The 22,443-nt window shown below is 35.7% G+C and overlaps 1 protein-coding gene across 1 annotated transcript in view; it reads right to left on the bottom strand.

Moving 5' to 3' along the window:
* Positions 1-22,443, bottom strand: part of LOC120523821 (mitochondrial intermediate peptidase-like) — a 178,980-nt gene that overhangs the window by 109,458 nt on the left and 47,079 nt on the right. Inside the window, exon 10 of the mRNA XM_039745453.1 lies at positions 20,996-21,048. Within this exon, the coding sequence (XP_039601387.1) occupies positions 20,996-21,048 (53 nt within the window). The remainder of the gene's footprint in view (positions 1-20,995; positions 21,049-22,443) is intronic.

Here is a 22,443-nt window from a genome sequence, read left to right on the forward strand (position 1 = left end):
GCGAAAATATTTGATTTATAAATAAAGAATCCTACTTCGCAGAAATTCATTTATCGTGGCAGAGTCTGGAACGGATTAACCGTGAAAAACGAAGGTTGACTGTAAAGTAACTTAAAATAGGGCAGCTTTGCTATATATATCCTTAAGTTCATTATTACTAATGCCTCCAAAAAAATAACAATATTCTCTACTTTTATAGTTAATAAATTTTATGTTAAGAACTGAAAGAGTTCAAACGTACATTTAGCTGAAATGCATGAACCCGCTTCCTCCTTATACACAAATATACTGAAACAACAGCTTAACCAAACAACCAAATAAAAGCAAAAGAAGTTACTAAATTCAGTCTTTAACAATGTTAGTAGGTAAGAGAATTTCTTAATCATATCATTGAAGAAGTGGGTTTAATAATGGATGGATGGACACCATTTCATGAATGGTACATATCAGTGTATACAGGAAAATAATCTACAAAAAGTTAAACATACTTAGGCTGCGTGATATCTGCTATATTTTAGATTATGAAATATGACAAAGAAATGTTGATTACAGCATGTTACACAGTATTATACTGTTGAGAAAGTCCATTTTAAAATGGCTATACTGCTTCCATGAAAAGGATATTCATATATGCTGTTGTGTACATTTTATATTTTTATATACTTGGGTTGCTCTGGGAATTATTTCCCAACCAGTCCCAAACCAAACTTATCATATAGTTCATATTATCAGTATTAGAGCTGGATTCCCTTCCAATCCTTGTGGCTGAGTTCTCCCAAAGGGTTGAGTTAATAAAAGGACCATTCCAAGTGTAGTTCTGCGGCAAGCATACACAAAGCAAACAGTCTTTGCTGCATAATTATTAAGGGAACTGCAAAAAAGTCTAGTAAAAAAAAAAAAAAAGACGGAAACCTTTTAGAAATTAAAAAAATACTAGTGAAGACATACTAAACTAACAAAAACCAAAAAACGGAACTAAAGCGAAAAATATTCATATACATCAACGCATTTGAATGGAAGACCTACCCCACCTACATATAAGAACTGTACTTCTCTATTAATTATAGATCTATCTTATGTTTGTATTATTTATTTTGTGTATGTTTCTATGCATAATTATTCTTACATAATTATATTTTGGTTTTCTTTGCTGTACCTATTTCTTTAACATCTTGTAAAGAACTTTGGGCTAGATCCTGTGTAAAAAATGTGCTATAGAAATCAGTATTGTTGTTGAATAAAAACTGCCAAGAACTCATTTGGTGTCTGTTTCTAAAATATTTTTATGTATCACCACATATTAATGTCAATGTTACCATCATTTTTCATATTTACCTTTAGGCTAGTGACTTCAACTTGTCTGCCGTTTTATTCTTTTCTTTGCCTGTCACCTGGATATGGCATATAACATCACACTGCCATAACCTGGCATTATCATTCTAGCATTACAATGATGGTGGCACACATAAAAAGGTCTGTGCAACCTTTGCACTCAAGAATCTAAAAACATCAACATCTAGCTTACATAAGGAAAGGATACAAGATGCAATTTTAGAATTTTGTCTTCTGCTTTCTTTAGGCAATGCATTTTGGATCTTGTGTTGGACTAGATGATTAATTTATCTAACTTAAAAGTCTTTGAAATCCTGCCTGACTACCATTCTTTTCGTTTCTCACCTTATAAAACCCTTTATTTTGACTCAGTTACTATTATAACAAACCTTACACCACTTGTACATATATTACTACAAAAGAAAACTAGTTTTCAAAAACTAAATTAAAAGTCTGGAAACAATATGATAAGTATTTTACAAAACTGATGCAACTACAAACATATTTTCCATCCATCCATCCATCCATTTTCCAACCCGCTGAATCCGAACACAGGGTCACGGGGGTCTGCTGGAGCCAATCCCAGCCAACACAGGGCACAAGGCAGGAACAAATCCCAGGCAGGGTGCCAAACCACCGCAGGACACACACAAACACATCAAGTACACACTAGGGCCAATTTAGAATCGCCAATCCACCTAACTTGCATGTCTTTGGACTGTGGTAGGAAACCCACGCAGACGCGGGGAGAACATGCAAACTCCACGCAGGGAGGACAACAAACATACTTTCAAATATCATAATATTTTAATTATGTTTACAATTCACAGACTTTGCTATTGTAGCACTAGCAGAAACTAATCTCTGAAGTAATGCAATGCAAAGAAGGGCAACATTTACTAAATCCCTTCATTTATATTTACACAGATGACCAATCTCACTTCTGAATAATGATGTTAAGTGCTTCCTTCGGTAATATCACAAGACCAAGCCGGATTTATTAAAGAAGACACTTAGCTTCTAATCTTGGAAGCCTATTTAATGTAATATACTCACCCACAAAGTCTAACACCCTGGAGAAATTATCATCGTTGGACACAGACAAAGCATTTGATATGATTGAATGGGACTAACTTTTCACTATATTGTACAAATCCGAGTTTGGCCTGAACATATGTGCATGCGTCAAACTACTGCATACCACTCCAGAAGCTTCAGCTTGCACTGAAAACATTTTTTCAGACTACTTCAAACTAAAATGTGGTACTAGACAAGGATGTCCCCTGTCACCACTGCTATCTGCAATCGCCACTGGCATATGTGGAAAGCATTCAATTATTCAATTTAAAATCTTTTATCGAGCACATCTATATCATTTAAAATTGTGTAAAATATTTCCAGGACAAGATCCAGTTGCAATCAAGCTCCAGCCTCACTGGGCCATATGTATTGGGAGTGCACCAAATTAACATCATTCTGGACAAAATTTTTTAAATGCCTATCAGACAGCCTTGGTGTCACAATCACTCCTAATCCATTAACAGCTGTGTTTGGTGTACTTACAGATGGTATTTACAATAGAATTACCAAAGCCTATGAAAAAACTCATTAACCTGGCCCACCTTAAATCCCTTCGCACCTCTCCGTCATCGTCTTTTGTCCTGTAAATGTGCCAATAAAGACAAACAGCAAGCAGCCTGTTATTCCATCTCCCCACCACCGCAGAACGTGCACAAAGTTCTCCCAGCTCATGCCTTGATTATCTGGGAGTGAAGTGCTGGAGTTTTAGAGTGGAAATAATAGATCATTATTTTGAACACATGCATTTCACGTGTGTATCGTTTCTAAAATAATTTGTGTAAACACATTGTTAAAACAGAAACGTTTTTCATATTTTAACATCTTCCATGGTGTAGCGGCCCAAAAAAAAAAAACAGTATGAGGAAAGTTTGAAGAAAGAAAAAAAAAATTACAATGTTTCTGTTTGGGGGATAGTTGTGCACAACTGAGCTGCGGCCACAGAACTAGCTGCTCTGTGGATGATTCATTCAGGCACTTCAAGGTCTTTTGGGCACTTCATTGTAATGAAAGTATCTGCTGAACGTACTTCGTAGTAACAAGATTTCTATAGACTCGCGTCATATGGGGAAACTGTCGGGGCCATAAAAATACTTCATTGTAATGAAAATTTTGTTGTAAAGATATTCGTTGTAACAGAATTTTACCTGTAATTCCAAATATGAATATGTGAATTTCCCCTTGGGTGTGAATTTTCCCTTGGGATTAATAAAGTATCTATCTATCTATCTATATCATATATATCTGTCTGTTTTATTTGGTCAGTGCGGCTTTAACATCATGGACCATAAGATGCATACTAATTCAGAGGGAGCAGGAACACTCAGGTGATGGTGAGATACGAAGAAGGAAGATTCAACAGCGTTTGTGTGTCAGCTTTAATCCAACCAGATCAGAGAATGTCCAGTTAAATTGCCTCAAAATACCACTCACATCTACAGTTATTCCCAGTTTCAGATAAAAAGTAACAGCGTCAGATCACTGGGTGGGGGGGCAGCAGTATGTATCGTGATCGTGACTGAGAGAATAAAAGTGAAAAAAAATTGTTTACAAGTACTGTAAATGTACATCGGCTGTTACAGACGCAAACCAAATGTATGTGTTTATTGTATAATATTAACAATAACAGCAGCTCACTACTGAAAACGGTAAATATAGGTGGTAGTCAGGATCAAACCGGGGACTCTTGATTACAAGTTAGCAAATCATACTGCTACGCAACAGAAGCTGTTGTATTGTCCTTGAACCTTTTGTGAAAGTGTTTATTTGATCTTTGGACTTCAGGCTTCACACATTATATAGATTATGCCTACATTTTGTCATTTATTACTAAAATATGAAAAATGTTTCTGTTTTAACAATGTGTTTACACAGATTATTGTAGAAACGGAACACACATAAAATGCATGTGTTCCAAATAACGATCAATAATTTCCACTCTAAAACTCCAGCACTTCACTCCCAGATAATCAAGGAATGAGCTGGGAGAACTTTGTGCATGTTCTGCGGTGGTGGGGGGATGGAACAGCAGGCTGCTTTCTGCTTGTCTTTATCGGCACATTTACAGGACAAAAGAGGATGACGGAGAGGTGCGAAGGGATTTAAGGTGGGCCGGATTTATGAGTTTTTTCGTAGGCTTTGATAATTCTAGTGTTAAGCTGGAGAAAGATAAACAAACTGTAACTGCCTTTACTTCACTATTAGCACATAGACTTACTGTATCTTGCTCAACTGTATTCTGGCCCACCTCTTTTAAGTCAGTGGGTAACAGATGTTATATACTTTTTTAAATTTGAAAAAATAAAATTTTAATTTAGAGGATCTGTTCAAATTTTTTTTAAAACCTGGTAGGATCTAATTAATAACATTTTAGAATAAGCATTCATATTGGGGAAAAGAATTCTCTCCTCCATTTTTTCTGCTCTTAAAGTTTTACTCTGGCTGTTGGCCTTCCTCGCTTTCCCATGGGTGGGGGTTGAATTGAATTTAGTTTTGTCAAGTTTGACTTGCTTGTATGGAATGTTACTTGCTTTTAATACATTCAATAAAATGTAAAATAAATAAATAAATACATTTACACAGCTTCAAACAATATGAAATATATTCAAGCGAACAGCAATCAATTTATATTTAAAGATAACAAACCACTATCACTCAGTACCTAAATTCTGGCACTACTGCTAACAAAAGATGAAATTACATCTACAGTTTCATTTTTGCAACCAATAAGCTTAATATTTTAGCCAGCACTGGGAGGCAGAACCTATAATTTAAAATATATTTTAGTCATCAGTTAAAACCTGATAAAGTAAAAATGAAAAAAAAAAACAACATATAAATATATGAATTATATTTTCACACATGTGAGGTAGTGAAATTTCAAAATTTAGAAGAACACTGGTCTAAATAAAAATTAATTAACATTTTTACATTTTCAATATCTATTGTAGATTTCTTTCTGTTGCTTCTTATATATGACATAAACTTTATAAATTTTATTAAGCATCCAACAACTGTATTTGCTATAAAAAAGAACAAAATCAAAATGAATGCATCAAATAAAGTCAGATATGTTCGTAAATGTAAAAATAAAATTATCAAGATGAATATAATGGCCTAAATGTTATATTTTTTATTAGCCTCAAACTGGTTCTTATTGTTTTAAAATTAAGTTTACATAATCAGGAATATTATATGTATCACTTTCTCGATGTATTTGGAAACAAATGCTTTAAGACATAGTAACTGAAACTGAATATTAACAATAACACATATTTTCCAGATTGAAAAATATTTGTTAAAGTACTGAAGAGTAAGGAGAAAAAAATCATGTGTGTTTATTATTCCATCTGGACTTTGGCAGTGCCTTCGAAGAGGTCATACAGAAAAAAACAGACAAGGGTTACTGGGGGGATCTGCCAGCAAGACATTTTGTTTGTAGCTTCTGAAAGTGTAGCTATACAAGCAGTGGGGTTTCTGCATCCTAGGGTGTCTTCTTTTTTCCCACCACTACAAAAATACATTCCAATAGTACTCAGTCTATTAACATAACAAATACATTTGGAGCAAGCTGAGTTTTTCACGAATTACTTCATTGCTTTTATTGAAAAAATGTATTTGAGCACAAACCTATTATATAGATTTGATACACATAAAAGCTAGTCTTTACATCTAATAACCTTTACATATAAGAAGTTATTGAAAAAAAGAAACAGAAATAACCATTTTATCAAAAACTGTTAAAATAAAATTCTATGTTTAACTTTCTTTTCTGACACTTGAAACAGCATGCCAGAAGGTAATTAATACAGCAAAAACCAGTGAATAAAAAGCCCCTTTATTTCCACAAAAACTGCAATCGTCAACTTTCCAAGTTATTTGGATATATAAAAATTTCCACAGATTTGTTTTAGTTAATGAGTCTTATTTGCATTATAGTAACTTGAGAAGGCATCTCCATGAATAAGCAAACCTGTATACAGTTTCAATTTATGACTGCTGGTATAAACTGCATTTTTCTCCTTAAAATGTTTACAACTATTTACACAATTATTAAGTTTTTCATAAAACAAGAAACAGTTTGTTGTAAGTTGCCTCAAACTGTAAACAGACTAGGTTCAATTCAAAACACTGTCAATGTCTGCGCAAGAAGTTGTGTCATTGCATGGTTTATTTTTCCCCAAATAATGCATGGCAGGTTGTTTTATAACTATAACTCCAGGCATCTGCATGAATGTACTATATGATGGACTGGCACAGTCTCCCTGTGGCTATGTTGGTGGGAATTGCTGACTCAGCACTAATATAAAATGAGTCTAATACTTCCAGTCTCATACTATTTAAGGAAAAAATCCTAGTTTTGTGATTGTTAAAAAATTTATGTCACTTTCTCTAAAAAACCAAGAACTATTGCTTAATATCACTGAATGCAGAAGGTGCCAGTACTCTAAACATTATTGTTTTAGCAAAGAGCTAAAAGCAGCAAAATGAGAGGCTAACTACAACAAAACAAAGTTCCTAACGTATAGTTCCTCCCTTCCAAATTGCAGCAAAATAAACATAATCTGGTCTAAAAAACTATCCCAAACAAGACTCAGTGCAGAAGTGCAAGGACTATGAATTCAAATAATTAATTCAACATATTTGTGTGAGAAGGCAGTTTCTTGACAAACATGCTGATACTCTCAGTTTAAATAATGCACCAGCCTAAAAGGAACATCTTATACAAGGTAAAACACAACACATATTGCTAATTCAGACATTTAAATTTGCAGGACAGCAAACACATGGAACTAGACAATCCAATTCACAAAAGCATAAGCCTTAACCAAACCCCTTTGATCCAGGCCCAAAAAGGCAAAACAATCTTTTGATCTAGTGTACTGTTAATGAGATAAAAAAACATAAATCATGCAAAATCAGCATTTTTCAAGTAAAGTTATTACTGCTCTATATTATTAGATTTTGTTTTTAACATTATCTAATCAGTACCCGATGTACTATTTTAGGAAGACCTGTGAGGTTTTACACTACAGGACTAGAAAAAAAATTTAGCAGGGTAGCTTGTCAAACAACTGTAATTGCAGAATCATTATTTCTGAGGGTGTAAGAAGTCAACAGAGTCCCCTTCGACTCATCATCATGGTTCCAATCTCATATTGCACCTGGTAAGTACCAGTATGTTGCAGCGTTTTGGCAATCAATCAACATGTTGCACATTTCTTTTCCACTTCTGTCATGGTACGACAAACACAAAAAAACTTCACAAACATCTGTGCTGGCCCTACAGTTTCGTGCGTTGTCTCTCTTTTGTTTACACAAAACAATGACTTCCCTTGCAGCCTTCAATTTGGCCACATTTTGTGGATAATGTATGCAAGATACTTCAAGCTGAATTCTCACTGGCTATTGACTTTCACCCAAAATTAGAAACTTGCTAAGAGAAAATTAAACTAGTTTGACTTTGTAGTAGATAGTTGCAGAGAGCTATGACTGAGTCAGTGTAAACGAACAGATACTTACTGTAACAGATATGTAGTTAAGGAATACCTTACATAGGCTACAAGACAATTCCTCCTATTATGAAGTTATTATACATTAAATTTGGCAGAGGTGAAGTATTATATTTTAGGGGAGTTTAATAAAACAAAAACTTTCCTTAAAAAATAAAAGTTCCATATTTTTTTATTTGAAAAAGTGACAAAATTTCTTTATTTAAAAAAATACATGTTTTTAACTTTATTTAAAAATATATCACAAATGCTACATAAAGGAGAAACCAATGAGTGATCTTTTAATGACTTGGAAATTATCCCCCTCAGTATAAAAGGATAACAGATGATATCATATATCTAATAAATATTTCTGTGACAAAGTAGAAATGTGCTTTCTTGTATTTTTCAAAAGATATTTTGACACCTGGAAATGAATGATATTCTTTGTCATCAATAAGTATTAATTTTAAATTAGTTGTTTAATATTTTAAAATGTTTAAGAACATAAGTTGATACTTGTTTAACAAAGTATCCTGCTGGCCACATAAAACTAGTATTCATCTATGATAATTTAAGAGTGCTGGAAATCCCCCTGTCAGGTACTGAAAAAAGAAGTTTACTCAATGGCTAAAAAGCTTTACTTTCTAATTTTATTTGGAATGATAACAAATTGAATTTTAAGATGCATGCATTTGTAAATCACCTGAAGGCCAAAAGGAAAGGTTCTGAAAGTTCCCATCCCACAAGGTAAACTGTCAGAAGTGGACACATCTGTAGCATTTTGGCAATTAACTCTGAACTTTTCAATCAAAGTAAATACTTTGTTGAAGCTTTAACAAGTGACTGGAATTTGCCTCACAGCAGGTCACTGTCAGACAACATACAGTGCAAATGCGTATAGTAATCATACACAACAGCCATACCATGATAAGTTAAAATATGAACGTTTGTTTTATTAAAATAGACAAAAAGATGCAATTAAGTTTAGCCTAGTCCAAAATTGTATATTTAAGAAATTAAAAGAAAAAAAGAAAATGCCTGAAGCTGAAGTAACCACAGTACACTACAGTTCTGATTTTATAAGTGGCCAAAGATTAGCTCCAAAGTGCTAAAAGATTTTATGTGAATTACATGCTTGTAGCATTTGTGGTTTATTGCATTTGATTTCTGCGTCAGAGCCAATTAAACACAGAATGGTGAAAAACACAAAATCAATTACAGATGCAGTTGATGTGCACTCGGACCAGTCCAATCCAAATGCCACTGTGAAGGGATAGACTACAGAATTTTATCATGACGGGACATTTCTTAAAGATGATCCAATGTCTTATGGATTCCGCTTAACATTATCAGCAGAAGAAAACCTTGCCAACATAGAGGGAATCATAATGGAGAACTGAAGAGAGATGATGGGTGAGCTAAAAGACATTATACAGATTAGTCATAGCTCTGTTAAATTCATTCTTCATTAACATTTAAAGATGAGCAAGGTCTGTACACTTTGGAATATTGGATGTGGTGATGCCTAATTTCAAGGGTCAACATTTTAGGCACCCAAAGAGAATCACAAGCTAATAAATTTGGATTGAGAAAAATCTAGGAAGCCTTTCATACCTCAGAATGAAAACTGTATACATCAGTATAACCTAAATTCCAAAACAATAATCGAAAAAATGGCAACACCATGATTTTTCCAACACCAAAAGAAATTCAATTTTTTATGATTTTGTTGGTGTAGACTATAACTCTTACATACCACGAAAGGACCAGATAATGCATCAACAGCAGATTTGCTTTGGCCTTTGCACCAGTCAATCAGAAAAAATTGATAAGGAAAGCTGTTAAACATCCTGTTTTCTACCTCAAGTAAATACCCCGGCTTTCACCGTATGGGTTGCTAAATGCTTCACTACAAAAATGTGGATTTGAGGAGATGCTACACACACCTTAATTTCCAAGCTTTTCCTCATATGACAACAAGGTTTTGGTTCTGAATTTATTCAAGGAAAACTTTATAAATGGTACAACAAAGTGCATTAGTGTTCTCTAGGATTATGCTAAAAACTAAAACTTTTCAGGCCTTACTGATGAATCTTGTAATAAGTGAGATTGACAACCTTTGACCACCCATTACATATTGCAACTCACGGACTGGCATTACAGAAAAAAAAACAGGATGTTATTGCTTTGATACTTTGAATTTTACATATCAGGAAGGAATTAATAAAGGGGAAAGTTACAAAAGGGTTTTAAAGGGCATTTTCTACCTTTTCAAGTCTTGGTGGAGTAGACAGAAGCAAAAGAAGCAAGGTTAAAACTGATGTTGATGGTTTTAGGAATGTTCACACTCACAGTCAGTTTGCTTTCTCCTGAATCGGGAGATGATTAGTTACTTTATTTCAATCTCCAGATAGTTTGGCTATATTTTACATGCAAACCTTTCAAGTGAACCAGAACATAACAAGAAACTATCAAGGAAGGGTAACAAAAGCTGTGTTCACACAGAATGCTTCGAGTTAATGAAAATTATCTGGTACTTCACATGATGCAGAAAGGAAACATTTCATCTAGGTGTCTCAACACAAGATGGCAAGGTCTGCTGACAGCACACTACAATGTGCTGCAGTTTCAGTTTTAGACAGTATACTTATCAGGTGAATTTCATTTACTGTATGGTGATGCATATTGAATTTTCAGTAGCCTATTATGGAAATGCAACTTCTGTGTAGTTTACCTCATATTATATGTATATTGTCTTTATGGCTGTAAATATTTGTTAATATTTGTAATGTTCATTTTGGAATGTTTGATTTATAAATACCACCTAATATCCTAAATAATATCAAAGTTAACGTGCCTCGAGTATCTGCATCTTGTCCATAGAGCAATCGTATTGGCAGGGAACCAACCTACCTGTATTATGGGGTTTGATTGTCAGTACCACAGGGCACTGCTACAGTCATGGCTGAAATTATCAGCACCCCTGGAATTTTCCCAGAAAATGCACCATTTCCCCCAGAAAATTGTTGCAATTACAAATTTTTGCTATACACATGTTTATTTCCTTTATGTGCATTGGAACAACACAAAAAAACAGAGAATATAAGCAAAATCTGACATAATTTCACACAAAACTCAAAAACCGGGCTGGACAAAATTATTGGCACCCTCAACTTAATATTTTGCTGCACATCCTTTGGAAAAAATAACTGAAATCAAGTGCTTCCTATTAACCATCAACAAGCTTGTTGCACCTCTCAACTGGAATTTCCGACCACTCTTCTTTTGCAAACTGCTCAAGGTCTCTCAGATTTGAAAGGCGCCTTCTCCCAACAGCAATTTTGAGATCTCTCCATAAGTGTTCAATCGGATTTAGATCCAGACTCATTGCTGGCTACTTCAAAACTCCCCAGCGCTTTGTCTTCAACCATTTCTGGGCGCTTTTAGAGGTATGTTTGGGGTCACTGTCCTGCTGGAACACCCATGACCTCTGACGCAGACCCAGCTTTCTGACACTGGCCCCTACATTGCGCCCCAATATCTTTTGGTAGTCTTCAAATTTCATGATGCCTTGCACACAGTCAAGGCATCCAGTGTCAGAGGCAGCAAAACATCCCCAAAACATCTTAGAACCTCCACAATGTTTGACCGTAGGTACTGTGTTCTTTTCTTTATAGGTCTCATTCCGTTTTCTGTAAACAGTAGAATGATGAGCTTTACCAAAAAGTTCTACCTTGGTCTCATCTGTCCACAAGACGTTCGCCCAAAAGGATTTTGGCTTCCTCAAGTACATTTTGGCAAACTCCAGTCTGGCTTTTTTATGTTTGTGTGTCAGAAGTGGGGTCCTCCTGGCTCTCCTGCCATAGCGTTGCATTTTGTTCAGATGTCAACAGATAGTTCGAGCTGACACTGTTGCACCCTGAGTCTGCAGAACAGCTTGAATACGTTTTGAAGTTGATTGGGGCTGTTTATCCACCATTCGGACTATCCTTCATTGCAGTCTTTTATCAATTTTTCTCTTCCATCCACGTCCAGGGAGATTAGCTACAGTGCATGTGTTGTGAACTTCTTGATTATGTTGCGTACAGTGGACAAAGGAACATGAAGATCTCTGAAGATGGACTTGTAGCCTTCAAATTGTTGATATTTTTCCACAATTTTTGTTCTCAAGTCCTCAGACAATTCTCTGCTCTTCTTTCTGTTCTCCATGCCTAGTCTGGCACACTCAGACACACAACAGAAAGGTTGAGTCAATTTTTCTCCATTTTAACTGGCTTCAGGTGTGATTGCTATATTGCCAGCACCTGTTTCTTGCCACAGGGGAGTTCAAACAAGCATCATATGCTTAAAATAAAATGATTTACCCACAATTTTGAAAAGGTGCCAATAATTTTGTCCGGCCCATTTTTGGAGGTCTGTGTGACATGATGTCAGATTTGGCTTTTTTCTCTGTTTTTTTGTGTTGTTCCAATTCACATAAAGAAAATAAACATGTGTATACCAAAACATTTGTAATTACAACAGTTTTCTGGGAGAAATGGTGCATTTTCTGGGAAAATTCCAGCGGTGCCGAAAATTTCAGCCATGACTGTATATGTTTCACACATTCTCAGTATGTGGTATGATTGAGCCAACCACAAGTAAATTTATACCTCTTTTAACATGGCAAACTGCTTTCCGATCGCAAGGAAAATTGAGAAGCCCGGAGCCACATTTAGGTGCTAGGCTTTGTCTGATTCATCTGACCCAATAGCATAGCCTTAAAAACACTACATGTACAAAATCTTCCCATAATGCACTGTACTTCCTGTAGTTAGACTGGTTCTGCTCCCATTTATATTTCACACAAACCAATCCAGGGTTCACTTGGTATGGTGATGAGACTACCGTTTCTGAAGGGTATTACAGTCTGGTTGTTTTTGTCCACATTACATGCTGCACGTTCTCATACAATGCCTTCACTTAGAAAAGCCACAGTACTGACTGAGCCACAAATGGAAGAGTTTGTAAACTTTGAAGTCAGCAGATGGCAAAAAAAAGATATGTCAAGATCATTTCTAAGGCTATCAGGCCTTGACCTATTTTAATAAGGACAATATGCTATAGTATGAAATGCTGGGAGGATGGCTGACATTCTGAAAGAAGCTTAAGCTTCCGTGAGGGGGGTCACTGAATTGTTTGGGAAACATGTCTATCAGTATTAAATGTTGATTAAGAAAAGTATAATAATTAAAAATAAAACATAAAATTGGACTACTTTTATCACACATTTTTAGTATAGACAGCATTTCTAATTTGCCATGCATGTGTAAGCAGCTTGCGATTTGTGGGTGGCACTTTCTTTGGGATGTGAACTGAAGTTCTGACCTCTATATAAGAGTGTGAAAGACAGTCATCTAATTTGGTTCATCTGACTAATTGGGATTAGTGAGGGTGCCTTTTTCAAAAGTAGCATAATGACAGCAGCCCTGTCACAAATGTTTCTTTTGAAAAGTAGACAAAGTTACAAGTAAATTTTTGTCATACTTTTATGATTAGTCCTATACCTCTGGAGTGTACCTTTTTACATGTAAGATGTGTGTAACCCTCACTCTCAGTGTGGTTGGGCAAATGCCATGTCACATTGTGCACCCTGCAAACACTTATCTATGCCTAATATTCATTAAGTTATCACCTTCACCATAAAGAGACATAGCATCAACACATTTTCATCATCAAAACCAAAGGGTGGCAGAAAACAAATGGGCCAAAATGTCAAATAGCAGATAGTACAAATGGCTCAAAACCACTGTAACCTGCCACTAGCGGTTTGTTGGCTTATTGCCCACAACTTTTTTTATATATACAATAATGTAGGGAGCAATAATAGCTATGTTTGAGGTTAACCCATGTGGCTACCATAGCTCACTTGAGGTTACAACTAGACATATTCTTTACAAAATCTGGAGGAACAAATGCTACATGAATTAGATGACTAAAGAAACCTTCAGAACCATTGGTAAAGTAAAAACCAAGTAGTGGAAATACTTAAGGTAACATTCAGTGTTATCAAGAAAAATATGAATATTAATACTAACAATAGAGTGGCACGGTGGCGCAGTGGTAGCGCTGCTGCCTCGAAGTTAGGAGACCCGGGTCCTCCCTGCGTGGAGTTTGCATGTTCTCCCCGTGTCTGCATGGGTTTTCTCCGGGTGCTCCAGTTTCCTCCCACAGTCCAAAGACAAGCAGGTTAGGTGCATTGGTGATCCTAAATTGTTCCTAGTGTGTGCTTGGTGTGTGTGTGCCCTGCGGTGGGCTGGCGCCCTGCCTAGGTTTGTTTCCTGCCTTGCACCTTGTGTTGGCCGGGATTGGCTCCAGTAGACCCCCCGTGACCCTGTAGTTAGGATATAGCGGTTGGATAATGAATGGATGGTATAATATTAACATTGAATAAATTAATAAAAAAAAAACATTTTGGAAAATTAACACGATGGTTTAATATAACAAACTTTTCTGCTAGTGTCTTTCATCTTTCTCAAAAAAGTTTAATAGCCCTAAGAACAATAAAATTATTTGTGGTCATCTTATTAAAATTGTTTGCATGAGTACAAAAATGTCTTTCATTTAAGATTTAAAGCCTCAAAGCACTCCACTGTTGTCTTTAGTAGGAATGAATATGCTTTGAGATAAACATATGTATATAACCTAGTCCGAAATGTGATACAGATAAATTATGCAAAATAATGAAGATAACTAAATTGATCTAACTAATCACTCTTCTTTAGATTTAAAATAGATAATTTAAACAAAGCATCACTACCGATAGGCCACGGGTGGGCAGATTCAGTACTGGAGGGCCGCAGTGGTTGCAGGTTTTTGTTCCAACCCAGTTGCTTTATTAAAAACCAATCCTTGCCAATTATTTAATTTCATGGCTTGCTAGTGCTTTAACTCTGCCATGTCAGGCCATTCTCATATCCTAGATTTTATTTCCTTTCTAAGGATATCGTACAAATGATTTGAAGTCTAAAACAGATGAGTTATTCTCAATGCTTCACTTTTTTCTCTTCACTTTCCTTCCAAGTATTTAATTAAACCCAATAGTGCATGATAAATCCACACAGGTGTAAATGGAAACAAGCTAAATGGAGAAATGCTGGTTTCTTTTGTCATTTCATTTTATTGCTAATAAGGAACAATTAAAAACCAAGACTACAGCTGTTTAAGACTAAAATAAGCAATAAGGGTTAAAAATCTTAACGAGCGAGACAACTAAAGTGAAGCAGAAGTGTTACTTGAGCAATAAGTGCTTTTTATTAAGCAATTGAGTTGGAACAAAAATCTGCTGCCACTGTGACCCTCCAGGACTGAATCTCCCCACCCCTTGTGATAGGCTGTCATCATTTCATATAATATTGCAAATTAATACCAGGATTGTTATCAGCTAGCCTACCAACATCATTAAATCCATTACCTATCTATTAATTTGCCTACTCTTCTCATCCTTCTATCATTTCCTTGAAGTTAACAGTCACCACTTTATGTTTTCTCTAATCAATGATAACTCATTAAAATTTCACCACTGTCATGCTGTCAGCTTATTTTTAATTATTTCCTCCTACTTTTGAAATAAATGATTTACTTAAAAGCTATGAAAATTTTTTTAAATATAAATATGTTCACCATATTTATAAAAGACTATATGTACTGTATAATGTCTCCACCTAGTGGTTACATAATACAGTAATGGCCTTTGTTCTGTTTCTGAAGTTTTGTTTTAAAAATTTTCAACAACAATTTTAGGGTTAGCAGGAGGAGGTTGGGAGCATGCACTGCTAGGAAGAAGCAGTATATATACGGTAACATTTATTTGCAGAACATCTCTTGACTATTTTAAATAAAAGACCAACCGAAGCAAAAATTCAACAATTTAATCTAGATATATAACTACTCTAAAAAATGTCTTTTATTTTTTGTATTACGAAGAGAGCTTTTAAAACTAGAAAGCTGTCAATCTGAACTTTGTCAAAATATCCAAGGAAACAACCCCTGTTCAGTAGTCATTTAATAATCACCACAGACTCACAGTCTTTTGCCCAACATTAAAACAACCTCCTCAGTCCTAAAAAATCTGACCAGGTACTTATCTTCCATACATTTTCTGCAGTAGGTTACTATGTATTATTATTATTATTACCATTATTATTAGTAGTAGCAGAAATAGTACAGTAGTATTGATTAAAAAAATCAGAACTCTAATATATTCTTTAATTACTTTTGTCATATTTATAATGAACTCCAAAATGAAAAATTTAACTGTGGTTAGTGCTACTTTCTCTCAGCTCCAGAACACTGATGCAAATCCTTTGTTTACATTTGTGTGAGAATGAGTGGTGATTTAAAAGTGACATGGTGTGAGTGACTGTGCCCTGAGATGAACCAACGTCCTTTTTAGCGTCTTACACCCATGACTGAGAGGAGGGACTCCAGCTTGCCACAACTTTGAATGTGAATGAATCCTAGGTTCAGTAAATGGAAGGACAGAGAGATTTACATAAACATTTATGCAAATGTTTTCAAATGTTCAGCTTGGTATTAGTGGTAAATTAATTAACTACTAAACTGAACCCTTTTTTCTCTTTTATGTAGAAGAGAAAAAAATGCCTACATAAAAAGTACAGACTCTTAAATAAAAAAATAACGATTTTGATATCTTAAATATTATATTATTAAAATTATTAATTCATATTAAACAATATAAAATATGTTTAAAAAGAAGACAAGCCAAATCTGTAACTTGAATGTGAAGGTCCAATATCGTTTCAATGACAATGAATGTTTATTGATATGTCTATGGCAACCATTAACTAATTGTTACGCTATCTACTGTGAAACATTTTACAGCAAGCACAAAGAGCTTCTGATACAATTAGTTTAAACTCTTTATTTTGTCTTCAATTCTTTCTACAATTGCAACATTTTTTTAAAGCTGTACTTACAAAAACAGTGCACTGCTGGTAGGCTCACCCTTGGAAAATTTGTCGCCAATGATTTTGCATTAATAGGGTGAATTTGGCAAGGGGGTTAAGAAACAGTGTAGTTCTTGGTGTAAAGAGAATTGTCTGCAACTGAACTTCATCAAAACCAAGGTTATTTGCTTTCACTGCACCAAGGAGTCTGTACATCCCATCACTATTCGGGGAGTGGGTGTGGAGGTGGTACACTGCTACAAGTACTTGGAGGTCCCCATCAGTGACAAGTGGGACTGGTCTCAAAACACAGAGAAGTTACATACTGTACTTGTACAAAAGGGCAGAGGAGGGAACTTTTTCTTAGAAGACTGTGCTACTTTAATTTGAGTAGCGATACTCTTAAAATGTTCTATAATTCTGTGATAGCCAGTTTTCTTCGGATTATAACATCACTTCAGGAGAGGCTCAATGAATCAACAAGCTAATTAAGAATGCAGGCTCAGTTATGGGACACAAGCTTCTAAAGTTAATAATGGAGGAAACTGAAGGCAAAACTGACAGTCATTACGAACATATATTATGCAAACATATCTTCCTCTTCAAAGAATGCGTGTCAGGAGCAGAGATTGTCAGAGAGAGAGAGAGAGAGCAAGAGAAAAGCAAACAATCAAAAAATCAAAACGTGCTTTTGGGATTTTAAGTATGCCGAAGAACCGCGATAAATCGGCATTTTTTAGAGGAGCGTCCGTATCCAGCTTCTGTTCAAACAGCCCCTCTGCTCACACCCCCTCTGTCAGGCAGAGAGAGTGAGAGAGACAGAGAAAAGCAAACAATCAAGCACTACGCGGGAAGCAAATCGTATATCATTGAGGAGTTTTATTTAATATGTATTAAGTGCTCTGATTGGGTTGCTTCTCAGCCATCTGCCAATAGCGTCCCTTGTATGAAATCAACTGGGCAAACCAACTGAGGAAGCATGTAGCATAAATTAAAAGACCCATTGTCCGCAGAAATCTGCGAACCAGCGAAAAATCCATGATATATATTTAGATATGCTTACATTTAAAATCCGCGATGGAGTGAAGCTGCGAAAGTCAAAGCGCGATATAGCGAGGGATCACTGTACATCTTCTCTATGACATACCATTATTGAATACCTTCAGCCCACAAATAGTTGTTTTAAGAAATGCTACTGTTGTTTCTTCACTGCTTCACTTTAACTGCTTTTTTGTCTTTATTGTAATTCTCATGTGTGTTGGAGAGGGGTTGTTGTTGTTTGTTATATTTCTGTTTTTCTTGAGCTTATGTAAAATCTATATTTCCCCTTGGGACAAACAAAGTCTTTCTATCCATCTATCTTGTTTGTCAGTCTATCTAAGAAGAGAAGAGACACAAACAGAGAACCAATTTTGTGGTACTTCAGAGAAAATAAAAGGAAAATCTCACCTGGAACAAGGATAAAATGACACATTTTTAGAGCTAGGCCTAGGAGTGGAAGTAATATTCTTCAACAAGCATGTGATGGCCAGTTGAGACGCACAGTCCTGTGTGGCTCAGCCTGTACAAGCCTTATGTAGCTGGCATCCAAAATATGTAATTTAAGCATATTGCTTTTCAAGCGATTCGCATGACACAAAACACTAATTTCAGTAATGAGGAACCAAAAGAAGATGTGAAAGTACCTTCTGCATACAATCAAGCAAATGTCTACAAACCGTTTTGTTTCTTGACTAACATGGAGTTGCCCAACAGAAGTGATTCAAGCAGATAAATGACAGTAACAAGACCAGGGCTGAAAGCCTTACACTGTATTTGAAGGTTCACTGCAGTACAAAGAGAAAATGTTGAACTTTTAATTTAATTAATATGCTAAAACATGTTCAAAATACCCAGCCTCCTTAAGCAGTGTTCACTGCTTACAAGGCTGTCACCTCCTCAGCCTGTACTCCAGTACCTCTGAGGAAAAGTTATTTAAAGGAGCACAAATTTCACCCATAACAAACTATTTTTAAACATAGATTGTTTATAACTGTAAATGATACCGGGGCACCTTGGTAAAAATGCCTTTGATAGATTTTGTACTTGAGTCATCTGATCTGAAACTATATTTCTCTGACAATCTGGACACTTGGATAAAAAGATAAGCTACACTGTCAAATGATTACTAGGATTGATCGGCAAAATTCGACAAACTGTTTTTTGTAATGAATTTATTGGGTTTGCTGGAGACCACGTTTATTAAATTATTTCCTGAAACTCTGCCATGTGGCCAGTTTAAGTACATTTTGTACTCTTTATTCCCAAACCCTGTGACACTCTGCGAGACCACCATGGCATCACAGGGCTATGCTGGATGAGGATCGCACATGTGCAGAACTTTCAGCTATCTCAGGTTCTGTGGGTATGCATAGTACACATACATTTTTGCTGAAATTATGAATCTCAAACAGATATATATCGCCATGCACAATGCCAGCAAAAATCAACCACTGCTTGCGAGTAAACAACTCTGACCCCTGTGCTCTCACCCACTTGTCACAACACATGGTTAATAGCACATGCTGGCTGAATGCATGCACAATTAGTTATGCAGGAATCAAAACGAACTTTAAAGGAACCTGAACCCCCAAAACCCAGAATCAGAAAACACGAGACCCTGTAAAATAATAACTAAAGATTTATACGATTTACAAGGCACTTCTATCTTCTTGATGGAAGAAAAAAGTGAGAAACATCTGCACAGATAGATCAGAAATAAAGTGTGTACAGTGAAACTTCAGAAATGCTGCAAGGCATGTCTAATCAGTGCCCTGAACACGCAATTATTTATTTATTTATTTTTACTTATTGCTGATTTGTGACTATTTGTTGTATTTCATTTGTGGTTATCATTCCATATACACCTTTTGTTGTTTGAGGCACAATTGTGCAGTGGTTAGTACATTTTTGGTCACAGTAATCATCTAGCATAGTTGTTAGATGCTTCCCTAGCCTTTGGTGAGACTTAAAAGGCCAATGCATAATTATAATCCACTCAAAACAGTTCCTCCTTCCCCATTGACCTCAATGAGTTCAGTGTTCTGTACTTTTCGCCAAACTCACTCCAATGCGTTTGCTCATGCCTGGTGTGTACAACTTGGTGGCGAATTGTGTCAGGCAACCAAAAAATAACTTTATTTAGTTTATTTTGGTAATATCAAATTAATATCTCTGAATGATGAAGAGCTTTTCTTTTTAAAGGGAGATCACAAACAGGAAGTTTGCATTGACGCAACTCAAGATCTAGAGGTAACTGAAAGAGACTCTGGCAAAAAGGTGCATGGAACCTGTAAAAGCAAGTTGATCAACTCCGGCAGAAGCATCTCTGAATTAAACTGAGGCAGAAGCTGCAATCATGGCTAAAACAAAGGCACATGTGTGAGTGGGAATAACTTATGGGCAAAACCCAAGAGCTTCTAGAAAACTGTTCAAAATTTCAAGAAGAGTAGTTGGGATGTTGCCCCAGATGTTGAAGGAAAATGTAAAAAAAATTGTATATTGTTAGGAGCAGAAAGGTCAACTTTGATGAACTCATAAAACTCCCGACCCAAATGAGGTTGAGATGAATGAGAGGTGGATCAGTTTCTGTCAAGACTGAGAAACTTTCCATAAGGTCTAAAATAACTGGATGTTTGTTTTCTATATTGTTTTCTATATTTCTATATTGATGTAATGTTGGAATGTCAGTCTCAGAATCAACCTAGTCACTCTTCCCTGGACTTTTTCTAGTGCAGCTATGTCTTCTTGGTAACGTGTACCAAAACTGCAAACAGTATTTCATGACGATGCCTCATAAGTGTGTTCTATAGCTGAAGTGTCCTCCCTAGGTCCTTCTCATGAAATGTTCTTTTCATGTTGCAAAACTTCAATTTTTTATTGAAATTTAATACTTTTATTTCCCATGTGTACCTTACATTAACTGGCATTCAATGGTTTATATATGTACTCACTAACCTCCTAAAGCATTTTTGCATCGATGTTATTTGCTCCTGGGAATTTGTTGTAAAGAATGTCCACTCTGATTTCAGTTATGATACTGTGACATTAAAAAAGGCACTTGAAAGCTTTGCTTTGCTTTTATGTAATTTTAAAATTACTTACCTTTCAGCACGCAACACTCCACTATAGTAAGGATGATCCCAGGGAAAGAGTTCCTAAAAACAATAACATAACCTCTTAATTATACATATTACAAAATACAAGTGACTTTGCTATGAACATATATTGTCTGTAACTAATCATTTTTTGAACCTGAACAAAAACAAACTATAATAAATAGGAGAGTTGAATCCCTCTTCTAATTTGGGAAACATTATGGCAGAAATTTACAAGCAACTCAGAGATTACTGGTGTGTGGCAGTAGGTTCTAGTAAATTATATTTTCGGAGATAGTGCTATGGAGGCAAAATCAGTTTCAATGGTGGTGTTTTTCAGCTGCAGGCACAGGACGACTGGTTGCAATCGAGGGAAAGATGAATGCGGCCAAGTACAGGGATATCCTGGAAAAAAAACCTTCTCCAGAGTGCTAAGGACCTCAGACTGGGCCGAAGGTTTACCGTCCAACAAGACAATGACCCTAAGCACACAGCTAAAATAACGAAGGAGTGGCTTCACAACAACTCTGTGACTGTTCTTGAATGGCCCAGCCAGAGCCCTGACTTAAACCCAATTGAGCATCTCTGGAGAGACCTAAAAATGGCTGTCCACCAACGTTTACCATCCAACCTGAAAGAAATGGAGAGGATCTGCAAGGAGGAATGGCAGAGGAACCCCAAATCCAGGTGTGAAAAACTTGTTGCATCTTTCCCAAGAAGACTCATGGCTGTATTAGCTCAAAAGGGTGCTTCTACTAAATACTGAGCAAAGGGTCTGAATAGTTAGGACCATGTGATATTACAGTTTTTCTTTTTTAATAAATCTGCAACAATTTTAAAAATTCTTTTTTTTGTCTGTCAATATGGGGTGCTGTGTGTACATTAATGAGGAAAAAAATTAATTTAAATGATTTTAGCAAATGGCTGCAATATAACAAAGAGTGAAAAATTGAAGGGGGTCTAAATACTTTCCGTACCCACAACTCAGAGATTACTGGTGTGTGGCGGTAGGTTCTAGTAAATTATATATATTATATAAATTATATATATAGGCAAAATCAGTATGCATGAATACTACTTTTAAAACAGAAATTATAGGACTTAAGTTGTCCTCACAAATGAAGAAAAAAAAATGACACATGACTCAAGCACTGTTAGACCATGCCTCCTATTACATGCACATCGAAACAAGATGATCTTTAATATCTGATATGGGTGGAAGGCCTTAATCCAGTAGTAGCACAAGCAGTTGACAAGGTTCACCTTAACCTAACCTTAGCTTAGACATAATCATCATTATTTCAGTGAATATTTGACCTAAATTCCAAAACCGTTTCAAGTAAATTTTAATATACCGTATATAAACAAATCTTTACTCTAAAAAATCTGAACACACCTATTAGCTCATTTACTGTACATAGCTTAGAAAATGCCCTGGCTAAAAACCACTTCTTT

The sequence above is a fragment of the Polypterus senegalus genome, chromosome 2 (assembly GCF_016835505.1).
Source record: "Polypterus senegalus isolate Bchr_013 chromosome 2, ASM1683550v1, whole genome shotgun sequence".
NCBI lineage: Eukaryota > Metazoa > Chordata > Cladistia > Polypteriformes > Polypteridae > Polypterus > Polypterus senegalus.